We start from the raw sequence: 26,355 nt of genomic DNA, 5'->3' as shown, positions 1-26,355 counted from the left end.
TTTTACCCCTAACCGAAGTATAACAAACAGAAAACACGAGGATCCAATGTAAGCCAAGTCATGTATGTGCACACACAAGAAAAAGAAGATTTCTTTATACTCCTTGGGTATTCATCGGACAGGCCACAAGCCATTCATCGTTTACAAAGACAAGCTACAGTTGGTCAAAAAATAAAGTTTAAAAAAAGCAGTAAGTTGCATCGTATCATTATTCATCACATTTACTTGTCAAAAACATAAACTTTCAAGGACACGTGCTGCTAATTACTCTTGGGATGTATACTGAAACAGTGACGGCTCGACGCGAAACATAAAATCAAAAACATTCTTCTCTTTTTTAAGAACATTCGCAATAAGTATCTTTACAACAAGAAAATTTAAGTCTACTATGGAATTTTCTTCACAGAAAAAAACACTCTACATGTCTTGAAACTTTATAGATACAGTGAACTGTGGAACTGCTGGGAGGAAGTAATCACCCACTAAGTGTATCATGATTTCAGTCTTTGTTACGGAAAGCCGGCACTAACTTACTCAACCAATGAATTGGCCAACTAGTTCAACAAAACTTCAAAATGAATCACTTGCCTGTTTCGAGATTCTTTGGCAAATTAGTTCATCGCATTTCATAACGAGCGGGCTAATTGGGACCAGCAGTCAAGTTGATGATTCCTTTGACACATCTGTCACTGCTTCCTTGTTTGAATTCCCATTTTCTACAGACTGGCTCTGAGTTGGTTTTGGTTGACTAGATGCTTGAGCATCTGATGCAATGCCAAGAACCACCAGCGAGGACCTGAAATGGGGGAAAAATTATCCATAGTCAATCCAACCCCACTATCAAAACACAAAATCAGCTTGATAAGCTCTGTGTGTGTGTGTGATAAAACCTTGGAAGTGAGGATCTTATGTGTGGTTGGTTTGCATGGGCAACCAAAGGAGACTTGAGAGCAGGTGTTCTGTTCAGCGCATTTTCAAGCTGCGCCGGAGGTAGCTGAAAAGATTAAGAAAAAATTTTCCGTCGTAAACAAATCCCACGGTACGTCATCAAGATGATTTATTACTGCATAAAGAACGTTCCAGTGCAAAACCTCAAGAGAGCAATTATAAAGCGTTTGTTGCACACACAATATACAACCAGTTCCTAACCTTAGAAAGAATATCATGTGTAATGATGCAATCCAAATTTGCACCAGGTGAACATCTCATTCTCTTTGGCTTCATCCCATTGTCTGGGAAGAAATTATTGAATGATGTAACTCTAGAATTCTGAGAACAAATTGTTGAAGTTTAAAAGCTCCTTTTCAAAATGTTCGGAGATCCTAACAATTTTTTTACTCCAACACTTAATTTTGTTTTTTTCGACATTCCCAATTGATTATCTAAAGAATTCTCAAAAACTGTAGGCACTTCTATAATGAACAAATGGAGAGCTTGTGCATTTAACAGATCTATAGTCCAACTAGCCTTAGAAACAACTCATAGATTCCTAAGCTTAAAAGAATTCTCTACATAGATTATAAAAAGTGTATAAAAAATTTCAAACGGACTACAACTACTGCAATTCTTATTAGGTGAAACACTTTCAATGATAATAAGATAGGGTTCAGCAGGGCCAAGTTTTTTTTCATTGAAGAATGAGAATGCGGTAATTAAATACAAAGATTATGATTGGAACATGACCGGTTAAATTGACCACATAGTGATTCTGGGAGGAGGAAATGACTAAAAATTGACAATTTAGAGTTTACGACACACCTGAAGCAGCACACCAAAGGATTGTGGCTTTGTCAAAAGAGCACACTTCATGAATCCTACCCACAGTTTTGGGTATTTCCATATCTGAAATTTATGCATAATCACATATATTACCTAGCAGAATAGGAAATGTTTTTAATTTGCGATATGTGGCTGATAACTGATGAGGTACCTGCTTGCTAACAAGACGAGAAAGAATCTCCATTATGAATTCTACCTGAAAAAGGTTATCCGCAAGAGTCAAAAGACTAACAAAAGGAGGTACGCTGGCATTATCTATTGACATAAAAGGAATGAGATGGATTCTCTACTGCTACAAGTATAGGCTACAGTAAAGTAATCTATTTGAGAAGGAATATCTTGACATCCTAAAATAAAACAAATTCTGACACGTGGATTCACGGTCTCTGTACACAAGGTATCATGAAAATAATAATATAAATGTTTGTGGAAATATTTTTCTCACTTGAACATGCATGTAACTGTATACTTGATTAACAGCATGTAGACAATGGGCATCTAACAAGCACACCAAGTTGGAAAAAGCATAACAGAATCAGGGTGCTAATAAATAGCTTGCACTTACCAGAGAAGGAAAAGCCCCTATGGCCTGCAGTACTGTCCGCATAAACAACAAGGGTAGAGGAATTTGCTCAACCTACAATGCAAATGTAATGTGATTTATCTCAACATTGTAAGCTAAAAGTTACAAGTCTCGAGTTTTTAAAGGTTATTACCAATTGATTCAAGACCTTGGCTAGAACTTGCTGAGAGAATATGTCTCGCTGCTCAAAACAAACGTTACAAGCATCTGTGACCTGCTTAAAAGGATATTTCCAGTTAATAAGTTGATCCATCATAATCAATTCATAAGTTAGAATGATCATTGCCTTCTTCAAAGGAATTCCATCCCTCTCAGGATCAATCCCATGGATGGCAATTAACGATTCAGCTGGAGTCAACACTGGACCAGAGTTATTTAACCCCTGGACATAACAATTTGAAAGCGAGTTTGTTTAGTAAAAGAATAACCAGACTGACCGTGAAGAAAAAAAGTATCAGTTTTCTAAAGGGGTGCTCACATGCATGTTATACAAACTGAAATTATGAAAGTTGAGTTAAAAAAAATGGTACAAAAAATAGATGCGTGGGCACACCAGAAAATTATTTTTATATAGGCTTTGGTTAATTCAATATGATTAAACAGATTCAAATTGCTCTATAAATAAAAAAATGAGAGAAAAAATAAGATAGCTTTTTGTTCATCAAAAGGAATTCCTCAAGGGATGCATAGAAACTATTACAATGTAAAGTCGAAATACAAGACTATCAAACATCCAAATACAAATGATATGTTCCACAAACAGTAGAGCGCTTTTTTGTGCTGTGCCGGTTGACTAGCAAAATTTTTTCCAAAAAATATGACCTGATACACAGTTGGATACCTGAATAACTCGAGAGAGAGCTACTTGAAACTTATCCGGTGGAGCATTCACAAGATATGGAAAAATCCGCATAACCTGACAAGGAAAGGAAAAGATTTGGTAGTCATAAATGGAGATGACACCAAAGAAAGCATAAAAACCATCCTTACACCAGCAGAAAACAAAAAAAATTGAGCAAGCATGGGAGGAAGATTTAATCAGTTAAAATCATTTCCAGCTCAAGCTTCATTTACCACCATATGGTGAATCTAGTGAGACCAACAGAGAAAGCAACAGTGATGGAAGCAGAACATTTGAGAACACCTCGAAACCCTTCGACCCATTGAGTATCACCACACTGTGTATAGATCAATAGAGAAAAGGAGAATCGAATGGCATACCTTAAAATATTTATACATGATGATTACCGATGAAAAAATTGTTAATGGTGTTCTATGGATCGCTGCCTCTAATAGTGTTAGCAACTAGAGCTTACACGACCATATCCCGTTTATAGAGAACTTAATGGAAAAGCAGATAAAGTATTTATTTTCTATTAATTGAAATGGGCCAAGAGTACGATAATTTCAGTAAGTCAGAGGGGACCCTTGGTAACTGCAGGCTGTAAGGACGGAAGAAAATCCCTCACAGGCAGAAATTGAAGCAAGATTTATTAAATGGAGTAAGATCAGGTTAAAAAATATTTAGCAAGAGTAACCGCAGACGTCAAAAAGAAATTATTAACAAAGACAAATCCAAAATAATCAGTGGAAAGGATTAAAAACCTCGTTTTTAGGCAGGAAAGGCAGTATCGGAATAAGAATGTCTACATCCTGTAAAAAATCACAAGTTAAACTAGCTGTAACTTACAATTCAATTAAGTCTGATTTGACAATAAATACCAGAACATAAATAGAGCATAATTTTCAACTTATAGATGCTGTACAGAACTGAAATAAAATAAAAAAATTAATTCTTCAGTGAAACATCATGTTGAAATAGACTCATCATTGGTTTAAGTAAATGATAGAAAGCATTGCTACATGAAAGTTAAATTGAAATTTTAAAGGAATAATCCAACATAGAAAAGGCACAGAGGGGTCGAATAGTTGTTAAAGTGAAAGATATAATGGCCACCTTAATTTTTGTATCATATAACCTTCGTATGGTAGCTAATAACTCTGGAGAAGGAATTGTTCCATCGGTAAGTGTATGCACAGCCTGCATTTGTATACTTGATTACCAGCAAAATACAAACATTTCTACTCACACCAGTCGTGACAAGAATATAAAAAACAAAACCTGAATCAAAAGTTCTTCACTTCCAGATGGAAAGTCTGACATAATATCAAGGAGCTCATGGGATGAACCAATTGTTCGAACAAGCAATGGGAGTTGGTGATGAACTGCCTGTGCATCATACAGCTATTGTTAAAAACAATACATAAATTTGACCAGTGTTTAACACTATAGTAAAATATAATCATGACTGCATCAAACCTGCTTTGCCACCTCGGACATGCTTTTATAAACATCAAATATTTGACGAATAAGGGAGTGCTTCTGATAACAAGACAGAAAACTACCATGTCTCAGACCAAACAAGCAAATTATTCACAATGGAAAGTAAACAATATTTAAAAAAAACATGACAATAAGAAAACCTTTGTGCAGAGGGCAAAAAATAGAGACATGCAACGTTGCACTTCAGCTACAGCAGAAGATTGCCCGCTTGCAGATGTAGCCACATGCTGAGTGTCATCAGCAATGTTATTTATTTTCGCTCCCGTTGGTTGATTCTCACTTGATATCTTCTCATCCTAAATATAAAGGATACCGAAACACAAATTCCAAAAGTAAATGACTTTGCTTAGAAAGTCTCGCCAGAAAATTTGGATTCTCAGATTATAGGGCAAGAATAGACTTTACTTTATAAAGCTAAATAATACTATGTTGATTTCATATGCTTTATGACGCCATCATGCCTCCTTTCTTTCTCTTTGCCCCCCAAAATAGTTCAAGGAATAACGCTACTTTCTATTTCCCCGGTGTACGTTCTTTTACAAACTTTGCACACTGAGGCACTTGAATATAAGTTATGTAAACACTTAACTACTGATAAGACGTTAAATCTGAGATAGTTACCATCAGCAATTGCATAACATCAGCCTCATTCGTAACAACTGTTTGATTGTCATTGGCAACCGACAGCAACATTTCCTTGGCAAAATCTTCAATTTTTTCAGATATGAATGATAAAGGATAAAGTTTATTGGCCACCTAAGTAGTTGAAACAACATAAATTGAGTTCGTAATAGTTGTTTTGGGGAAAAAACCACTAGAATAGTAAAAGAGTAAGTAAATCATTTAGTACCAGACGTATTGCCTTCATGCTTACTTCTTCAAGGTGATGAACAGAACTCTATGAAAAAATAAAGGAAAAAAATCATATCACCCTCCAGTAAGGAAAGCAATCACAAAAGAACTAAGAGGTCAGGGCAAGAATGTACAATACTACAATCCAAAATAAATCCATTAGGCACCTAAAAAAACAAATCTGGAAATCTGGAACACATTCAAGGGAGAGAAATTAGGCTCGCAATAGTATTCCGGAAAGGGGCTGGTGATTACAAAGTCGATGATCATGCAGACTCAACAAATGTTGCAAGCTACACTAAAATAGGTGATCCACACGTACGACTGGGCTAGTTTACCTATAAGGAAACCTCAAAACCATTTCATTGCTAGACAAAATATATGTTTCATATGGTTTCTTGATAATAATTCTTGAAGACCACCCTCAGCCAATTTTGACGAGCCAAAATCTAAAAATGCAATGCTGGAGCCTGGACTTTGAAAAGCAGAAAGTGCGGAGAAAATAGAGACTAGCATCTAGTCCCTTCAGGGGAAATGTTGCATGGTGAAACATAGTAAGAAGAAAACCTTCAAAGCAATTTTGAGGGTAGCATCTCGGATTGGAGGTCTCAGTAAAATCAGGCTCCACACGATACTGAGGCCCTGGATAACTCGATCTCCACCATGTAACTCTTTATCATCTGCATTGCATCCAGGAGAACACAAGCACTCCAACAATTTAAAAATTGAATTTGGTAAATAAGGAACTTCCCCAAGCAATCTATTTAGAGATTTGTCAGAAGCAGGAAAAGAATCCCTTAGCGTTTCTGACTGCATGAAAAACAGGACAATGTTATAAGAGTGCAATACCCCATGCATTTATAAGTAACAAACCAGGACACAAGAGACATGATATTTACCACGTGGAGAAGAAAAGTTTCATAAACAGATGTAGCGGTTGTAGAAGAAAAAAAGTCTCGGTCTTCTTCTGCCTCACCAAATAGCCTGTAGAGGACGCGCAATGTTATCTCGTGCCCCTGGAAACATGCATAAATCATCCGCATGGTAGAAAACCATAAAGCAAAAAAGAACTGCAAATCCACTAAAAATAGATGAATTCAATTTCGTACGCATCACAAAACTAAACCAGTCTCATAAGATCTCCAATAATCACATATTAACTCAACTAGGTGAGAACATATATAAATTAGTAATATGCTACATGTGGATCCTAATTCAGGAAAGACCACTCAAAAGTGTTGTAAACTACAATTAGCTACAAAAACAACCACAAGATGATGCTTTTGCAGAAGGAAAAAAGTCATAGAGTAACTACCCAAAATTTTTAAAAAAAAGTCATACAAAGATTACATGCATAGAAACATTAATTTTAGCGATGTCTCACACTTCTAATAGCTTTAAATATTAGATGATGTAGCCATTCCCCATATTCTATGACCAAGCCAAGAGGCTAAGTACTTATTCCAAGTCTCAATGTCTCTCATTTAGGAAAGTGTTATTGCCACTAGGTTAAGGTTCATACAAAGAAAGATGTGAGGGTGCATTCTTACATGTCACACATCTCAAACAGCTCATATTTTTTACAAATGAGGTCATCCAATGAAGAGAAAATGAAACCAATTGGCTGCATTATTGATAAGCACATGGAAGTGACGAGGTTGACAAGAACTTACCATAAAAGCAAGAATAGTTTTCAATTCAGTTAAATAAAGATTGAAAAGATAATGAGATTTCTTGGATCCAGAAAAAACAAATTGTACTCAATTCAAGCTACCTCATGTTTTACGTAGTCTGAAAATATATGCATCTTTAGCAACTTCCATGGATCTAACTCTGAAGGAAACTGCATCAAACAAAATCCTGGTAACAAAACCTCAGTGAAAACATCATCACAAGATTCAGACACACTTATGTAGCGGGGGTTTACCTCAATTCCTGAGTGTGCAAGAATAGAAACACGCAGTTGCCATCCTCCAGCAGCTGTAACTTGCTTATAAGCATCAATAATGCGCAAAAAAGCAAGCTCTTGTAGCTGATCCTTCTGTTCATCGACAAGGACAATGACAGGTGCTGTTATCTTGGGGAAAACCAACTGTGCGATCATCCCGAGAGAAGTTGGCGTTGAGGAATTGATGCTAGTTGAATCTGTTACGGCCACTTTAGGGCTAAGCTCCTCAGACCTATCAGTTGACAAAGATTGAGCCAATTCTACAGGAGAATTACCAAAATTAGTGGCTTTGTCATTATTAGCATCCTCTAAATTGGTAGAATTTGATAAAAGAGCGGTTAAATTTTCATCAATTCTGCCATCCTGAATGGACAAAGAAAGACCGGGTATTTCTTCCTCCTGAAGTTTGGCATCGGTGACTTCAGATTTTATGGCTGAATGACCAGTATGAATTCCAGATGGAATATCTTCACGAGAACCAGATTCAACAGTAGATACTGATGCTTGTTGACTAGAAAAATCTAGGCCGTCATATGCAACATTTCCGTCACCCACAGTAGCCTGTGTTACCTCTTCTTCTTGAGCATGCTAAAGAAGCAATCAGGTTAATGCACTGACAAACAAGCAATTGAATGCAAACCAACTTATAGAAGGAACAACACATGCTACTCTATATATAATTTACAAAGGGAATGAGTAAGCAAATCGGATTAGATGAAACTTGCCTCAAGCTCTCTTAAACCTGAATGATGATGAGATCCAGTTTTATCTTCTTTCAGTTGGGAAGAGCTTGGATGTGAAAGTATTTCTGTCAATAACAAGGACAAATTTTTTATATGGGCATCATGTTCAACACCAGGAGGAGGACCTATATCCAGAAGTGGGACTTCATCTCCTTCAGATTTAGGGTATATGGGAGGAAGATTACGGATGTTAGCCATAACTACGTCAGCTAGCAAGTCAGCTGATATGCTCGAAATGAGAATCTCCAAAGATGCAGCTGCCTTTTCACCCTGAGCAACCAATGTACTAAACATAGCAACAAGCTGTGGAACTGGTCCGCTCTCTGCAGCTGTAATGGATGATGCTCGCCCAACTGAAGGGACATTGACCTGATTCCCTTTTGGATCATGGACTGATCCATCTATAACGCCAACTGTTGATTTTACACGTTTTCCAGACATATTATCCTGATTAAAATCTGAACCATCATGCAATCCTGGTCTTTTCCTCCCTGCATAACTCTGTTCAACGGCAAGTGCTCCGTCAGAAGATTTACCATCGTGAAAGAAACTTGAGAGATTACTTGCATGTGTTTCCTTTCATCATAAATTACCAAAGTACATGGATAAATGAATAGAGGCATGTAGAAGGATGTTAATAAGGTATGATCAATGGCAAGAGGGGAGAGGCTAACGTCTCCAATCCTCCTCCCAAGGGAAGGGTTTACTTCTCCTTAACAGGAAAGATCGTCTCATCACTCTTATTTTCCTCCTTTGCCAACATTTCCACCAAAGAGTAAGGGCCATGCCCCTCCCCATCTTCAAATACCAATGCACACTCCGCGCAAACCCCCCACACCCCCCAAACAACACAAATTTTTAATATAAACAAACTAATACCTCATGAGTCTGAGAAATATGTGAATCATCTTTCAAGTCTATTGTTCCATTATTCTCACGCATTAGGTTCCATTCTTGTTCAGATGATTTTCCAAGTTCCATTTCGCTGAGTGCACTAAGAAGACGGTCCCGCCACTAAATAAAAAAAGAAAAGATCGAGTATCAAATCCAAAATAATGCCAGAAATTCCAAGAGCTAAAAGATTACAAGGTCAAAATCAATGTGAAATTACACCAGCTAAAATAATAGGACTAGAAAACAATTCTCTTGGGCTGATAATGAGTAGAAAAAAGAACAAGACATTTCAAAAACAGCTTCATGATGACAAAAATGTCGGGCAAACGCAACACAAGGATTGTCACTGGGAAGACTGAGGAGAATAAAGTGGTTTCTAAGAATGCACATGTCCTATATGAAACACAAATCCTAAAAACCCAACCCCATAAAATAATATATACCGGAACAGCACCAGGGTGTGTACAATTCAAACAACATTCAAAAGCATTCTTCAAAGCATGACGTGACCCAGAAATATGAAAGTCTTCGCTAGCAGAGACTGAAGGATCCAAACCGAGTAAAACTGGCAATATTCGACCATAAAAGGCTGGCCTTTTCCTTGCAACTGTTGAAAGACTGAAACAACAGAACCAAAATGAAAAAACAAAATAAAATAATAACAGTTAGAAAGAAAGACATCGAGCACTGACCTTTTGATCAGTACGATAATCATTAGATTACTAACTGATTTCACAGCAGGGAGTCTCAGTTGATCAAGCAGTTTACCCACACTTTTACTTGCTTCAAGTGACAGATCTCCAACATTAAGTATAGGATGACCTCCACGAAGCCACGAGACATTGAATTCCTCTACCAAAAAAATTAAGTTCAAATATGCATTTGAATGTATAATCTACATCCAGGTAACGCACCAAAACTTTACACTTACACAAATTAGAAACCAATTTACCTTCAGAAACTTGATCAGAGGAAGGTTCCAAAGAACCATTAGGGTCAGGTGAGTAAAGTAAAACAACTGATTCGACAAACTTTAATGCGGGCAACCTTCTCCCATCACTTCCCACCTTAGTGTATCGTTCGGCAGTTAGAAGATCCTCATAAACTTGCACATTCAAATAAATTATCATGTAATAATGCCACACTTACCTTAAACGCCAATGAGTATATCTCATCTCTTAACTTTAGTACATATTCCCAAGATGATTTAAGTGATTCATCAAACTCACTTGAGTACAAGCCCTGGTTATTACATATAAAAAAGAAGGAAAAAATATCAATTACAAACTGATTCACACCTAGAACAAATAATAAAATATTCATTAACATAGACAAGAAGCAAAAGAATATAACAAGGCCTATTTTCATGAAGGGCCAAAACAAAGGATTTAATAGAGCTTAGCACGCCCAAATGATCATCATCTAGTCCTATCAATGTCACATCAAAATTACAAAAACCAATAGGATATTAAGAACATAAAACATAAACCAACCTGACCAATAGGATATTAAGAACATAAAACATAAACCAACCTGGATCACAACTTTGATGAGAGTACACCGAAATATATCAATCGCACATGTGATAGCCTGGCGAGCAACAGCAGGTGCATCATCCTTCAGAATATTTATCAGTGCTGGTACAATTTCAGGCAAGAACTCTGAGTGCTTCGATCCAATTTGGCCAACTATCCTGCATTGATTGAAAACATTATGTAGACATGACTGTACAATGTAATCTCAATTCTAGTCCTCTTTAGCACTTTGATTCGGAAAGTAAACGATGCAACCTCAAGATGAACACATTTAATCCAGCAAGCTTAGTTCAAATCAGATTGGAACAGCTGAATAAAAGTGCTTGCTTTTACAATTAGGGGGGATATTTGTGTAGTATCCACACACTGAACCGATATTTCGAAAATTATTGCAACCACAGGCAAATTTCGAAGTCAATCTTTTTCCCATCAAGAAGCATAATTTGCTTGCAGAAGCCTAGCCTAGGTACATCATAGTGCAACTAAAATTTAAAATAAATTAGACGCGGCGGGAAATGAATTGAAGCTGTTCGTGAACAGAAACCCTTTCTGTCGCAAAACCTTACGGAAACCTAATATTCTTGCAGGATTTATAGCCGGATAATTAAAGAATATAGTGATTGAGGTTCACGTGAAGAAAGCTTGGATCGAACACAAAATTTAATTTCACCAAAGGGAGAGCCCAAACATGGTGAAGCTCAATTAGAAGGCAGCTGTAAAACGTGTAGTATAAAAGTTTCAATTTGATAACATGCAGTCAGTTGAGAGGGAAAATTTTTATCGCCAGAAGACACTAAAGGTTGATATTTGGCCTGTGAGTTTTTCGTAAACAAATGGGAAAATATTGCTTTCAGCAATTTAATCTTGACCTGCAAAACTCACACACACACATGGGAAACATTTGCTTTGACAATTTACTCTTGTTAATTGAGCTATTATACATAATTGGATTACAGAAGCGCATACTCAGTGATGGATTTCCGAACGGGGCTGAAACTATCAGAAAGGAGGTCAAGGAGAGGGTAGAGGAATTCCTCCAACAAAACAGAGTCCGCGCCACACAGCTCCTCTCGGAGCCGCCGCAGCTGGTTGAGCTTCGATGCAATGTCCCCGGAACCGCCGTACTTTACTGAATTTATTCGACCCGAAATCTTCGCTCGCGAAATCGAACCCGTCCTTTTGCCCACCATTGCAGCTGGCCACGAAAGGAAAGTAATTCAACAGTTTTCAGGACCTACGGGCAGAGAAATATGGCTTCCATGGTGTTCACACGGAGGTCTCCCCGGAGAGGAGCAGGGTAAACGATGACCGTTCCTCGGAGGTGTCAACTGAACAATAACAGCGTCGGAGTTCGGTTCGTTTGGTCGGCGATTCTTTGAGGGGCCCAAAATCCAAGTAACCCAATTTCATAAATTGATGAAGAAAATTCTTTATTGGGCCCAACTTGGTAATTCATATACAGATTTGGGCCTAACGAGTAGGGCAGGTTTGATACCACCTAAAAAACTATATCGAAAAAAGAAATAGAAAATTCATTCGGGCTATTATTATATTTTAATATAAGCTGAAAGTATTTATCCGTTTAGGCGGAGGAGGAAATCTCTGGTGTCGCTCGAGTTGAAGGGTGAAGTTACATGATTGTCGCTGATGGATTTGAAAAATGGTAAGTTCTGAGGAGAGAATTGTTCAAATGCTCATAAATTTATTTGTAGTTAAAAAAATAGTTTGGATGGTATTTTTAGTTTTAATTGATATTAAAAATTGGACAAAATGAGTACAATAATTTTTTTTTTCAATATTATCATAGCCAATAAATAGAAACTATAAACATTGTGTGCTAGTCAGTACTAGGTCCAATTTGAATCAACTTGGAATCCAAAGCTAGCTCATTATTTTATGGACCCAAAGTTTCATACAAATATAAACGTATCACTTGACGCCTGTGTAAGAAGACTTGAGCTAAGACATGGAGATGGTAAACATGAAATGGAGTTGAAGAACCAACTTAGTGTTGTCACATCCTCGGTTGAGGTATGAACAACTTCTTCCAAATGAGAATGTGATGAACTTGACCCTATAACATTTAAGATAATTTATTAACCAAACAGTAGAAAATTCCATAGGGGTGTCAAAATCAGACACGACCCACCAACCTGACACGATTCAACCGGAAAAAAATCAAGTTTGGATTTGGGTTTTTTAACCGGAAAAAAATCAGGTTTGTAGCTGACCCGAAAAAATTGATCTGGTTGGTTGACCCGAAAATTTATTTTTTTTAAAAAAAAATATAATTAATAAATATTGCCTATATTTTTATATATTGTATGTCCGAAAAAATATTTATTGTGTATTTATATCATAAATTTTCATAATTTAATATTTATTTTGAACATTTTTTATTTTATAAACAATTGTTTATTTGATTTAGTAAATATATTTTATTTTTCTACAATTATACTTTCAAATTTAAATCATATATATGAGAGAGATATTATTATTATGTGTTTAAATTAATTTTTTTTGAATTTTATTTAATTTTCTTTTAAAAAAAATCAGGTTAATTTGGTTGATCGGGTTGATTCGGGTTCGGGTTCGGGTTCGGGTGTTTTCGGGTTGGCTCGGGTTCGGGTTGAGTAATTTTTGAATAGTACTATTGCTCAACCCGACCCAAACCACCCGAATTGACACCCTTAAAATTCCATGAAGAAGAATCAAGAATCCACATTTGTTGAAAATCAAGATCGATGGAAGAGAATGATGAGAACGCCGAGGTCATCAGAGTCGGGTTGAAGTTACGCAGCCCTGCCAAGTAGAGAGAATCCTGATATGGAGGAGATGTGGAAGAAGATAAGAATTTTGAGACATCGGTTGGGGAACATGGCTCCAATGCCAAAGAGAGAGAAAATCATTTTTTCCATGTCATCTTAAAAGAAGAGTTTCCTTCAAGTTTTAGACAATTAAGCATAGGAGAATACGATGGAACCATGAGGAACACTTGAAAAGATTTTAGAATGCAACTGTAATGACTCGATTTAATTATATGTTATTTGTCAATAATAAGCCAGATAATTAAATTGGTTGTTTAAAAGACATATTAAAAAAGATTGGTTTATAGACGATATTAACATGCATATTTAAATTTATACCACACAGGAATTGAAATAAAATAGATCGTGTTTAGTTATAAACCCTAGAAGATAAAAACACACAATATTAACACACACACACATACAAATACACACACACACAATCATCATCATCATCATAATTTGTTTTTCTATTACAACCCATAAATCCATCTTCTCTAAACCTTTCAACCATTTTCAAAACTTTGATAGCCGATTGTGGCTGCACCGGTCGCTGAAAAATTTAATTAAATGTATGGTTCGAAAGCTCTCGACTTATATTGATACCTCTTTTGCTGGGTAAAATTGCGACTCTCGAAAAACCATCGGAAATCGTCGCTCAAAACTCAAAATTGATTGAGGGGTATTGTTGTCGTAAGCTTTTTTTGGTACAAAAATTTTGTAGAAAACTCGTGACTCGATTTTCTGTGCGATTCCGATTGTCTTCTCCAGCAAGTTCACCGCCTGTTGCCAATGAGGGTTCGATTTCAGTCTTTAGCGAGTGTCAGATGAGATATGTCGGGATACCCTCTCAGCCTTGGTCAAGCAGCACCTTTAGCTGTGTTCTGATGCATCACATGTCTTTGGCTTGAGTGTCATATGAGATATATGGGCTATGCCGGGATACCCTCTAAGCCCCTTCTAACGGTTTATTTAAATTTCAGACTTACACAAGGTCTAGAGTCTGAATTCTGATTTTTCTCATCCATCAAAATTGAACATTACATTTTTAGTAAGTATGATATAATTAAAAAAAAAAAAACTCAAATTTTATTGTTTTTATCGACGACGATTAACGTATAATACTCAGTCCACATAATTTGCATTACTTTGAAAAATCAATCATTTCATTTTTTTCTCGATCTGTCCGAGGGAGGAAAATAGTTTACTAGGTCCACGAAATTTAAATTTAAACAAATAAGTACATATTATTATTATTATTATTAAAATCTCTATAATAAATAGGAAAAAAAATAAGTCATGGTGATTTATTTTTTTTAAATTTTAGTGTTCTTTTTCTTGTTTTTTTTTTTCATTTAGTAAATTTGAATTATAGTATAGCCCTCATTAATTTTTACAAGTATGAGAAAATCTCTATTTAAATATACTCATTTAAAATTTCACGACTCGTTATTAATTTTTAAAATTATGAGATCCTCACTATTTAAATGTAATGTAAATTAATTGTTTTAAAAAATCATATGAGACCTTTCAAAAAAAAAAAAAAAATTTGAGAACGTAAAGACGTTAATGCGTAAATATATATATACACAATTTCAAAAACACACACCTTGAGGTGCGTGTAGGTGAAATATTAATTTTTTATAATAAAATTTTAGTATGTTGTAAAAAATTAATGATAATTAAAATAAAAATATATATAGTTTTACAATTGTATTTTATGTGTAAATTTGATTTCAATACATATATTAGTAATTTCAAGCACATCTTTCAATTTTTTTCTATATTTTACTCGACTAACTAACTATTGTAGATTTGATAAATAATGTTGCAATTTGTTGTATATCATTTTAGAATATGTCTTTTGTGAGACCGTATCACGAACTTTTTATTCGTGAGATGAGTCAACTCTTCTCATATTTATAATAAATAATAATAATTTTGACACTTTTTCATGAGTTGTTCAATAGAACATAAGTCTCATAAAATTGACCGTCTCAGATGAGTTTTTGTGATTATTTTATATGTAAAAAATCACAATTAAATCAGTTATTTGAGAAAATCTTTATTTTACACGTAAAAACGCATAACTAAACTAATTATTTTTAAAACTAAAAATTATATTGTTGGCTATAAATAGAACATTGCTGGGTGGAGTGGAGTAGTCTTGTCATGAGAGTTGTAATGTTGTATTTCTGAGTTATCAACAATAATTACATACCTTAAAATTTGTTATCGATTGAATCCTATGATTCTGCTAACAAATAATCTATCTACCACTGTGAAAAGAACTAGCAGATATTCTCCCTACAGAAGAAGAAGAGTTGTACACTGAAGCGATAAAGCTATCACTGAAACCCAAACTCAAAAATCTTGATGTAATTTCATCGACTCTCCTTGAGCCAGCTGAACTTAAATGGTCGAAAACTGGTAGCACTTCATCCCTATTCAGATACCTCGTCACTTGTCTCACATTAGGCCTTGCTTCTGCCCTTGGGTGAGAGCACAAAAGACCAAGTCCCAGTACTATCTCCATCTCTTCACTAACGTAATTTGACCCCAATCTAGCATCAACCGCATCATAAATGTTTCCCACTTGCATACACTCCACCACCCAATCCACCAGTATCACGTTTCGCGCCGCCTCGCACACCACCGGTGCCCGCCCGCAAGCCACCTCAAGAAGTAGAATCCCGAACGCGAAAACATCGGTGCTCGTTGAGGCCTTCCCAGTTCGAGTTAGCTCTGGTGCAATGTAGCCTATTGTGCCCACCACGTTTGTTGTGTGCGAGTTTTTCCCATGATCGTATAGTCTCGCTAACCCAAAGTCTCCTAGCCTTGCGTTCATGTCCGAATCGATTAATACGTTGCTCGATTTCACGTCACGATGTATGACCACTTGTTCCCACTCCTCGTGTAAGTACAGTAACCCGGATGCAATGCCTTTGATGATATTGAATCTTTGTTCCCAGTTCAAGAAAGTGTTGCCATTCTTTGAGTTATTGTACAACAAAGAATCCAGGCTTCCATTTGGGACATAGTCGTAGACTAGGAGAAGATCTTTCTTGTGCTTACACCAGCCCTGAAGATTCACTAAATTCTTGTGCCTCAGTCTTCCAAGGCTCTCAATTTCTGCAGCAAACTCCCTCAATCCTTGCAGTGAATTGTTAGACATGATCTTCTTCACGGCAATCTCAGTCCCATTTGTTTGTAAAACACCTCGGAACACTGCACCAAATCCTCCAATTCCAATAATTTCACTCTCCTTAAATCCCTTAGTTGCCTTGTAAAGGTCCCTGTAACGGAATCTACGGGGACATTCCAGTTCCCAATCCTCCAAATGCTCAAACTGCATCACTCTTCTATACACAAGTATGCTGCCTAAAGCTATCAACAGTAAGAAAATCATAACAGAAAAGGTCGCAATAAGTGCCTTTTTCAACTCAACATTAGATGTAGAAGGTGATTTCGAATTGGGCACGATAGGAAGCCTGTCAATATTGAGTGGATCAGCCATCCCATTTAGCTTGAAACTCCATCCCAGGATGTAATGAGAGCTGAATTTTTTTCCTGTGGCAGCGGAAAATCCAGCATACATCTTATCCTTCACAACATTCGACAAGTCAATGGGTTCAGACAACAAAGACTCGATTGGCTTGGAAGAATTTATAGGGGCAAGTGTTACATTCAAAAGTCTTTTCACCCCATCATACTCAATCCAAGCCTGTGTAGGCTCTCCACTCTCCAAGTCAATCTCCTCCTTTGCTCTAGTCCCATTCTCAGAGTACGTAGCCGCATCGGAAGCTATTGGTTTCATCCCATTAACGTTGATTCCGACATGATTCGCATCTCCATCTGACTCTTCGTTATATCCATTCACCGTATCGAATTCCACAAGAAAGATATGGTTTGTTGGGTTCCTATCATTCGTCGAGTTGAAAATTCCCAAATAATGATCTCCCTCCGCGCCAGGAAAGCCCGGGGATGGAGACAAAGTGAAAGCAAACCCAAAGCCTCCACGGCTCGCGTAATCAGGCAGGATTTGGAAGACGAAATATGTGGAGAATGAAGAAGCATTGGGGCTGTTATTGAACATGGGAACTGAATCGCGATGAAACGCATGGCCTATACGATTTGGTCTTTTGTCTGTGAGTCTTAGAGCTCCACTCGCCTCTATGGAAGCTGACCCATCTGTAGTAACATCCGATGTATTGAATCCATCGTAGACAAACTCCAAAGATTGGGAAATCAAGAAAGAGTTGCAGAGGATTATGAAACATAGAAATAAGAAATGGGAAGATAGAGCCATGGAGCAGAGAGGTGGTGGCGGCAATAATTTGGTTGAATTACTATAAAATACTACAAATAGCGGATTCAGACCGGAGAGAAGATTAATTGATTGTAAGGAGTTGAAAAGTCAAAAACTATTGACCTAGATATGGTCAAGTATGAGATATTATTGCAGCTGCGTTAGTCCGACTACAATTTCGGAGCTACGACGTCTCTTTTCCTCGACTTGGTAAGTGTGATTCACACAACCGTGTTTTCATCCACTTATTATATGATATACATGTTAAATGACGAGTTATGATCATTCATCTATATATTATGATTAAATGAGTGATCATGATTTATTCATCAACACTTCAACCATTAAGATACAATACTGTAAACTCGTAGTACACAAAAATTTTTTTTGCTTGAACTTGTCTGCATTTATTTGGCGCATGGTTTGCCGGTGATTTTGAGTTGGCTCATCGTAATATACATATAACCCGACAACTTTAATATCTTCTTCAATTATTACAAAATATCATAAAAATTATTCTAAGTAAATCTGTACCACATATTTGAATTTTGTTATCATTATCTGCACCTTTCAACTTATAAAGAAATAGAGTCTCATATTTGAAATTTTCGGTAAAAAATTGTTATATAAAAATATATTTATTAATATTAATATTAATATATTAACTTATCACATTAAATATTTGAAAATAAATAAAAAATAAATGTAAAATATTTTAAACTTATTTTTTAAAATTCTAATTTGAATTTGAACTACATTTAATAATTTTTGTTGATTATATTATTTCATTTAATTTTGATTGTTATATCTATACTAGATCTTTAGAGTAACTATCCAGATTATCATCATAATTATAAAAAATACTTCTGAACTGCGTTGACTGAAAGAAAGCAACAAACGCGTTGCATTGATTAATTGGTTGTTCGATTGCATTTGCATGGCCAACTCATAGGTCCCGGAAATGAACCACAGGGCCACACACATCTTTATCCTATCCATGATTTTGTCCGAATTCATGTCTAAGTGGGATGAGATTAGTAATGTATATCAAATTTGAATTATAAAGCAATTTGTACGTAAATATATACAGTAGTTGAGATAAAATTAAATTTTATTTGATATGATTTTTTGTAGTTAGGATAAAAGTGTGAATAATTTATCCAATGATTTAAACACCCATGTTTTAATTTTTCAACTACATCACACACCTTGATAACTCACTCTCCTTCACTCTACAGCCCTCGTTCTTGAAAGTGCATGAAAACGGAATCGTCTCACAACATCTTCCGAGATTAGTGGCTTCAATAACGTTCTAGTGGCTTCAATAACATCAGACATTCAGACGTTATATTGTTTAAACGTAAGCATTATAAACGATGTTTGAGGACTTGTGCCGGATGGCAGAAATACTAGCTATATGTTATATTGTCATGAATTTTTTTATGTCATACAGAATTATAATGCTGACAGTTGAGTTTCTTTGAGCACCTCTTGTCGCAGAATCGAACTCTGATGATGCAGTGGATCACCTCTTGATGAAAGAATAATGCCGCCAGACTCAATTTTTAGGCATTTGTCACGATGGGAGCATGCCGATATACTTATCTTTAATTCGTATCTGTGGTGGAGGCAGTGCCCGGTTAAGCTTCTGTACCTCAGATATGCTCGAGACAGATTTAAGAATATTAAAAAAAATTCATAGTTGGTTATGCAAATTTGATTTGTGACACACGTGTCAACATTGATATATAATATATTAGATGGAGTGATCAAGAAAACATGATCTGCAAAGAAATTGATGGCCTTGGAGGTCCGGAAATGGCCATGGACGCCTGGGTTGATTGGGTATCCTCCTATATTGATCCTCTGGAGAAGGTCTTTTTCATGACCATGTCACCTACACATTTCGCGTAAGTTTGCTGCCTGAGTAAAATTGATTTGATATGGTAGCTCATTTCTTTTTAAATAGGATGTTTGAAACATTACTTTGTATAAATTTGAAATTGACTGCTCTATGTTTTCTGAAATGCTCGAAACGGCTTAAAAATGTTGGAAATGTCCTCACTTATCTCACCAATTTTAAACGAAGTTATATGCCTTAAAAAAGAATGGATGATTCAAAACAAAAAATTCCTCGAGTCTGCAGCAGTTATAGAGAATTGTGCTTTATGAAACTAATCATTTTGCTGTTAAAATCTGTATTGGTTTCACAAAATTTTCCTTTGCTCAACAGTAAGGAGGATCGGGAGCCAGGAAGTGAAGGCAATATGATGAGAAAGAACTCTCAGAGTACAGAAAAGACGGTCATCCCACAATATACAGTAAGTTTTGGGAACCATTAAGCCCGGAGAAGCTAAGATGGTAGATCCTGCAGCATATTCAGATTGTATACACTGGTGCTTGCCCCCCGGGGGGGGGGGGGGGGGGGGGGGGTTGCCAGATGTTTGGAACTAGTTACTATTTTCAAAACTTCTGAAACAGAGTGTTTTTTGTAATGATGAAAATCAAAATGCTGAAACCTTTCACGCTAGAGAAAATTGACGACGGGATTTAAGGCATTTTAATTTGTGTAAATGAGTTGATTTTTGGTGAATATAATTTTTATGTTCAAGTGCACATTCATTTTGGTGATTGTTTGGTCAAAATTGGTGATTGTTTGTAAGAACTACGAGATATACAGTTAACCATTTAGAACTCTTAACCAAATGGGCCACCAAACATCTTAACCAGTTCCATTCGTTCTTCATGCATGCTGGGATCTCTTATTTTCTTGTGTATTACGAGTTGATATAATTATTTAAAAAGAATTGTACTTAGTTTATTTTTTTGGATATTGTAAATTGTGTTATTACCATTAATTCGAAATAAAACTTGAACAATATGGACTTATACTCAACAGAGCGGACTCCGAGATTAGAGTGACTTAAGTCTGTGAGGTGGGATTCGTACCTTCAACACCGTGGTTCGTAGCCACATGCTCTAATCATCTCAGCTACAAACTCACTCCTTCTCTACCGGATCTATTCCTAGGAGTACCTTAAAAAAAGAACTTTTCCCACTACAAGAAAATTGATTTTTAATGACAAAAATTTAATGAGGGTATGAAAAATGGGTCACTGAAAACATAATTTTTGATGTTTTTATGAGGGTAAAAAAAAACCATTATTAAAGAGTTAAATTATTAGTGAGGAATTCTCAATTTCTTAGCCATAGATAACTAATCCCGTCATTATTTGATTACAAAAAAATCCCTCACATAATTGCCTACAGATTTTAAGCGCCATGTATAAAATTATTTCCCTCCAATTACTCCTACAGAATTTAGGCGCCTACATAATTTATTTTTTTTTTTCATTATTAAAAAAATAAAAATATCTTTTACCCAAAATACAATTATATTTCTCACTTTCAATTAATTTGTGTAAACCCTCCTCTCCCCTCCCCTCCGACTTCGACGTTTTTTCTCGCCTCTCATAATTGCTTATCTCTCAATCTCGATGCTCTCTCAATTTTCTTGTAGTGTCCTCTCCCCATCCATTTCGGGCTCATCCCACGTGACAAAACATATGTAACATATAATAGATTGATAATTTCTCAATCCGTTAAAAAGACTGACCAATCCGTCTCTTCTAGTGACTGGTTGCGGGCCGACCCTTCCTCACATTAACACTNGATATTGTAAATTGTGTTATTACCATTAATTCGAAATAAAACTTGAGCAATATGGACTTATAATCAACAGAGCGGACTTCGAGATTAGAGTGACTAAGTCTGTGAGGAGGGATTCGTACCCTCAACACCGTGGTTCATAGCCACATGTTCTAATCCTCTGAGCTACTAGCTCACTCCTTCTCTACCGGATCTATTCCTAGGAGTACCTTAAAAAAAAGAACTTTTCTTCTCCCCATCCATTTCGGGCTCATCCCACGTCACAAAACATATGTAACATATAATAGATGATAATTTTTCAATCCGTTAGAAAGACTGACCAATCCGTCTCTTCTAGTGACAGGTTGCGGGCCGACCCTTCCTCACATTAACACATGAGATGCTATCGTATTCAGTACTTGTAGGAGCCGTCCCAGGTTAATGGACCCAACTTCAGGCAACGGACGCAAACGATAAACCCTAGCTAGATTGTGAGATGAGAATGTATAATCTAGTCGAACCCCACAATTTTTTTATTTTTTTGTTGGGATTCACGACGATCGCATTTAATTTGGTATCTATGGCGCTTTACGTAGCCTGCAGGACTAAGGGCCATTAACAAACATAAATATATCTGCGCGCTCATTTTATTACAAGTCTGCTACTATATATTATTTTTTATGTGTTCAACTTAAAAAGAAGAAAACAAATGGATTAAAAGTGGTGTGCGCGGCAATGACTTGGATTCACGACAGCCTTTCAGCACCTTGTCTGCCAATTTACATACAACACATTGGCCGTCGATATTATTAACTTCCAGTTAACATATGATATTGTTTTTATGTGTTAGATATTGTTCTTATTATTATATACTGATTCACAATTCTTGGCCGAAAAACTCTTTGATATTTTGACATATGATTAGTGGTCAAATAAATCAAGAGTTTGACGGTGCATTTAGTTAGATTTGAAATCCATGAAGTTTGATTATAATTTTATTATTTATAGTAGACAATAGATAATAAATTTTTAAATAGATATCTTATTAATTTACACGTTAGTAATACAAAGTATAATAATGAATTTCAAATAACATTATTATTTAATGAATTTGATATCTTAATTGAATTAGATTAGATTGGGCCAAAATCTTAGTTTGAGCTTCTGATGAATTCCTATATCATTATTAAATCACACAGAGGATCATTAATGTTTCCCATTAGCCAAGCTTATTACATTTTAGTAGCTAGATTTTTTTGATTCGCAAATGCATCCCAAAAGATCAGCCATAGTGTTTCCGGCAAGATATGAGATAGTAATCGTATCTATATAATTTGTGGTGAAGTCCTCGCAAATTTTCCCAATCAAATCAAATCCCGTTGACAAGATATGTCGCCATTCTACTATATATATAATGAAAATTAAATTTAAGCTTTCGATTTTGAAAACATGGATTTTACGCATTCTTACAGTCTTTTACTTTTTTTGGTTACAACGTGAGAAACCGCGGCCGCACTACTCTTTGGTGACACCCTGGATAAATTTTCGAGCTAACGTAGTAGTCTGCAAATCATGTTAACCAAGTAAAATGAACCATCACTACAAAAAAACGGATGGAATAACGACGGTTTTTGATCAACCGTTGCTACTATAGCGACGATTTTTAATAAACCGTCGCTTCGTTTGCGACGGTTTTTTATAAACCGTCGCTTCTTTTGCGACGGTTTTTTATAAACCGTCGCATTCAAAGCTTAGCGACGGTTTTTCAAAAAACCGTCGCTTCATGTAGCGACGGTTTTTATACACCGACGCTATAATAGCGACGGTTATTCATAAACCCGTCGTCTACTAAAGTAAGCGACGGTTTATCAAAAACCGTCGCTCTTATAGCGACAGTTTTACAACAACAGTCGCTATATTAGCGACGGTGTAATGACACCGTCGCTATTCTGTGCGACGAGTTATATATTACTTGTACTAATATTTTTTTGTATTAATTTCGTATATTTGCTTGTTGGTGTAATCTTTCAGCGTTACGTGGATCTGCATATCTTCGCGTAAGTAAGATTTTTAAAGTTTTTTTTTATCGAAAATTTAATATTTGTGGTGTATCGTATTTATGAAATTTTGTGTAGTATTTTGATGACTTTTAATTTTTTTTTCGGAAAACCGTAGCTTAATTAAGCTATGGTTCTTTAAAAAACCGTCACTTTATATAGCGACGGTATTTTGAAAAACCGTCGCTTAATATAGCGACGGGTTTTTCAAATACCGTCGTTTATCATAGCGACGGTTATTTAGAAATTGTCGCTTTCATTCAGCGACGGTTAGATTAAACCGTCGCTTAGTATTAGCGACGGTTGTATTTAAGCCGTCGCTAAATTAGCGACGGTCTTGTTCAGAAAAACCGTCGCTACAGGCGACGGTTTTTGAGAAACCGTCGCTGCAAAATAGCGACGCGGCCTCCTGTTACGGTTTTCCAAACCGTCGCTTAACCCTTTTAGCGACGGTTTTAGCAGCGGTTTTGGCCGTCGCTAATTCCGTTTTTTTTTTGTAGTGCATGAAAGTTATGTGCAATAGACTCACCCGAAAAAGTATTGCCATAGAGAATCAAACACATGACCATTAGTTAAATGTTTACCAACTCAAACACACATTGGAACTTCATTCTCTTACTTGGCAATATGATGTTTTTATCATATGGTGAAGCCCTCACTAGCTGGAAAGATAATCGGATGCGTTCATTGCAACAGCCATCCCTTATTAATTGTGATCACATTTATATAAGCTATATGCTGCAAAAATCATACATTATATTAATTGACACTTAATTAATTAATTTCAACCACTAACGAGTTAAAATCTACAAAAAAATTGCAAAAATATATGGGGTTTGATTCAAAATAACGAAAATAAATATATAATTTTAATCTGAGTCTGGTGTCAAATTTTCAGGTGGCAAAAATCTGGGATTGTGTATAAATATGTAAGTCACGACACTTTCTGCATGATACTATACATCAGGTGACCATTCCTCGTCTCGTGGGGCGTGAAAGTGAGTATAGATTTCAGTGTTTTTGACCTTTCAATCTCCCATGCACCAGTACGAGTTAGCGTAAGGTCGTAAAAATGTGGAATTTCCATTGAATCTTCGTTCTAATTTCTTTATAATTTATACTCGGTGGTCATATATAAATATATACCATCTCCTATAGATTTTTTTTTTGTTTTCGATTGTCTAAAATATATACTCTAATTTCTATATTTGATAAAAAAAAATCTTATTTTCTATTGATATATTCTTGTTACTTAAATTAAAAAACGTACTACCAGTTTTAAAAATGAATAAAAACACGTCAAAATAAAAAATTTTGTTTGTAAATTTTATTTTTCCAATAATTTCCTTAAATTTATGTGAAAAATAAATAATTATACTCTATCCAACCCAAAGAATATATAGGTTTCATTTCATCCCAAATATACATATTTGTTTGTTCTTTCACACCGATTAAGAAATAATTGAAAAATTAAATTTACGACCAAACTTCCTATTTCATTCTTGTTTAATTCAATTAAAAAATAGTTTCAGATTTTCCAAAACTTGGTTAATAGTGATATATATCTTAGTTAAAAAAACATTTAAAATGTTATTAAATATAGAAATCGGAAATATCGAAATAAGAAATATATATGACCTATATATATGAAACGAAGAAATATATAATATAAAATATACAACAAAAAAGATAACCATTTACTCTTTCCAAAGGACACAACTATTAAACTAAAGAAAGGATAAAAAAAAAATTGAATAAATATAACAAGTCACATACGCAGATGGCGGGGCTGCATTAAAATCATATGCTACCTATGTATAAAGTGTGCCTGTGGTTTTCATGACACAGAAATTTAGTCAAAGATTTCGGAGCTTCTTCTCTCTCTACTGGACAAACTTGATGACGCACGTTGTTCTGCCGTTGCCCATGTTACTCTGTTGCTATAAATACCCACTCACTCTGGTTCATATGTATCACTTCTTCACCATTAAGCTTTAGCATTCATGTTATATATGTGTGTGTGTGCGCGTGTGCGTGTGTTTGGACAGCGGCTTGAAATAGGGGGATTGCTGCAAGTATGAGCAAGCCATAAAGCTCAGGAGGGATAGCGCCATGGACTGTGCATGTAATTTCGCCTGATTACAAGTCTCTGTGGCGCTATCCATCCTGAGTTTCANATCTGTTGCCATAATGTTTTTTTTTGGGTCAAATAAACATGAAAGATCAGTTAATTTATGTGCGACAGCTTCATGCATTTAATTATTTCATCATCACTGATCGTCCATACATTTTATTTAGGTTTTAATGGCGGTCGGTTTCTCCAAAAAATAAACCCAAATTTAGTAATTCAGTCGCTTCGTATTTCACTTATATCATGTTAATTACTGGTTTCTCATCATGTTTCTATCCTCTCCAAGATAAGCATATGTTTTCAGAATGTTAGAATGCGTTCATCTCAATTATATATAAGTTTTTTCGATTGTCTTAAATATATAGTTTAGTTTTTTAAAATATTTTTATTTCACTAAAAATCTTGAAAAACATGTAATTATTTATTGAATAAATTAAATAATGATAAAACATAAAATTGGTTAATTGTAACTTTGTTTTTCAATAAAAAAAAAATTGTGAGAAAAACCAAACAATTCTCTCTAATGCATATCAACAATGTAGTGAGGTGTATTAATGTGTGGATCAAATTTTAACCCACGTTTAGAATGCTAAATCTATCTATTTTTTTGTTGAGTCAATGCTACACATCTTTGGTATGTTTGTTTAAGATAATCGATGGATCATATCACTATAAAATAAAAAAAATTGATAAACTCAATATATTTTGTTTTCAGTATACAAAAA

At 35.5% G+C, this 26,355-nt stretch overlaps 2 protein-coding genes and 1 pseudogene across 5 annotated transcripts; 1 reads left to right on the top strand and 2 right to left on the bottom strand.

The window, feature by feature from the left end:
• Positions 1-311: 311 nt before the first annotated feature.
• Positions 312-12,067, bottom strand: LOC140962111 (uncharacterized). Of its 4 annotated transcripts, XM_073420977.1 has the most exons (28): positions 11,645-12,067; positions 10,677-10,836; positions 10,293-10,385; positions 10,096-10,210; positions 9,836-9,995; positions 9,587-9,761; positions 9,129-9,263; positions 8,232-8,789; positions 7,782-8,094; positions 7,486-7,703; positions 7,333-7,401; positions 6,458-6,574; positions 6,126-6,368; positions 5,557-5,604; positions 5,328-5,462; positions 4,847-5,002; positions 4,683-4,745; positions 4,485-4,592; positions 4,320-4,403; positions 3,968-4,015; positions 3,204-3,278; positions 2,649-2,744; positions 2,496-2,576; positions 2,345-2,416; positions 1,931-1,975; positions 1,759-1,842; positions 891-994; positions 312-796 (listed from the first exon to the last, which is right to left on the bottom strand). In XM_073420977.1, the coding sequence occupies exons 1-28, from the start codon at positions 11,866-11,868 to the stop codon at positions 658-660; spliced, it is 3,918 nt and encodes a 1,305-aa protein (XP_073277078.1). In that variant the 5' UTR covers positions 11,869-12,067; the 3' UTR covers positions 312-657. The 4 variants fall into 4 exon arrangements, with proteins under 4 accessions (XP_073277078.1, XP_073277074.1, XP_073277076.1 ...); XM_073420973.1 differs by having other exon boundaries at positions 7,486-8,094; XM_073420975.1 differs by having other exon boundaries at positions 7,486-8,094; positions 8,232-8,750.
• Positions 12,068-15,658: 3,591 nt separating this feature from the next.
• LOC140962131 (probable L-type lectin-domain containing receptor kinase VI.1) lies at positions 15,659-18,029 on the bottom strand. The gene has a single exon (XM_073421003.1). The coding sequence runs from the start codon at positions 17,792-17,794 to the stop codon at positions 15,755-15,757; it is 2,040 nt and encodes a 679-aa protein (XP_073277104.1). The 5' UTR covers positions 17,795-18,029; the 3' UTR covers positions 15,659-15,754.
• LOC140961089 (protein trichome birefringence-like 35) lies at positions 17,793-20,248 on the top strand (annotated as a pseudogene).
• The last annotated feature ends 6,107 nt before the right edge of the window (positions 20,249-26,355 follow it).

The sequence above is a fragment of the Primulina huaijiensis genome, chromosome 16, assembly GCF_012295235.1.
Source record: "Primulina huaijiensis isolate GDHJ02 chromosome 16, ASM1229523v2, whole genome shotgun sequence".
Classification (NCBI taxonomy): domain Eukaryota; kingdom Viridiplantae; phylum Streptophyta; class Magnoliopsida; order Lamiales; family Gesneriaceae; genus Primulina; species Primulina huaijiensis.
Note: the sequence above shows the minus strand (reverse complement) of the source record. Positions and strands in the feature narration are given on the sequence as shown.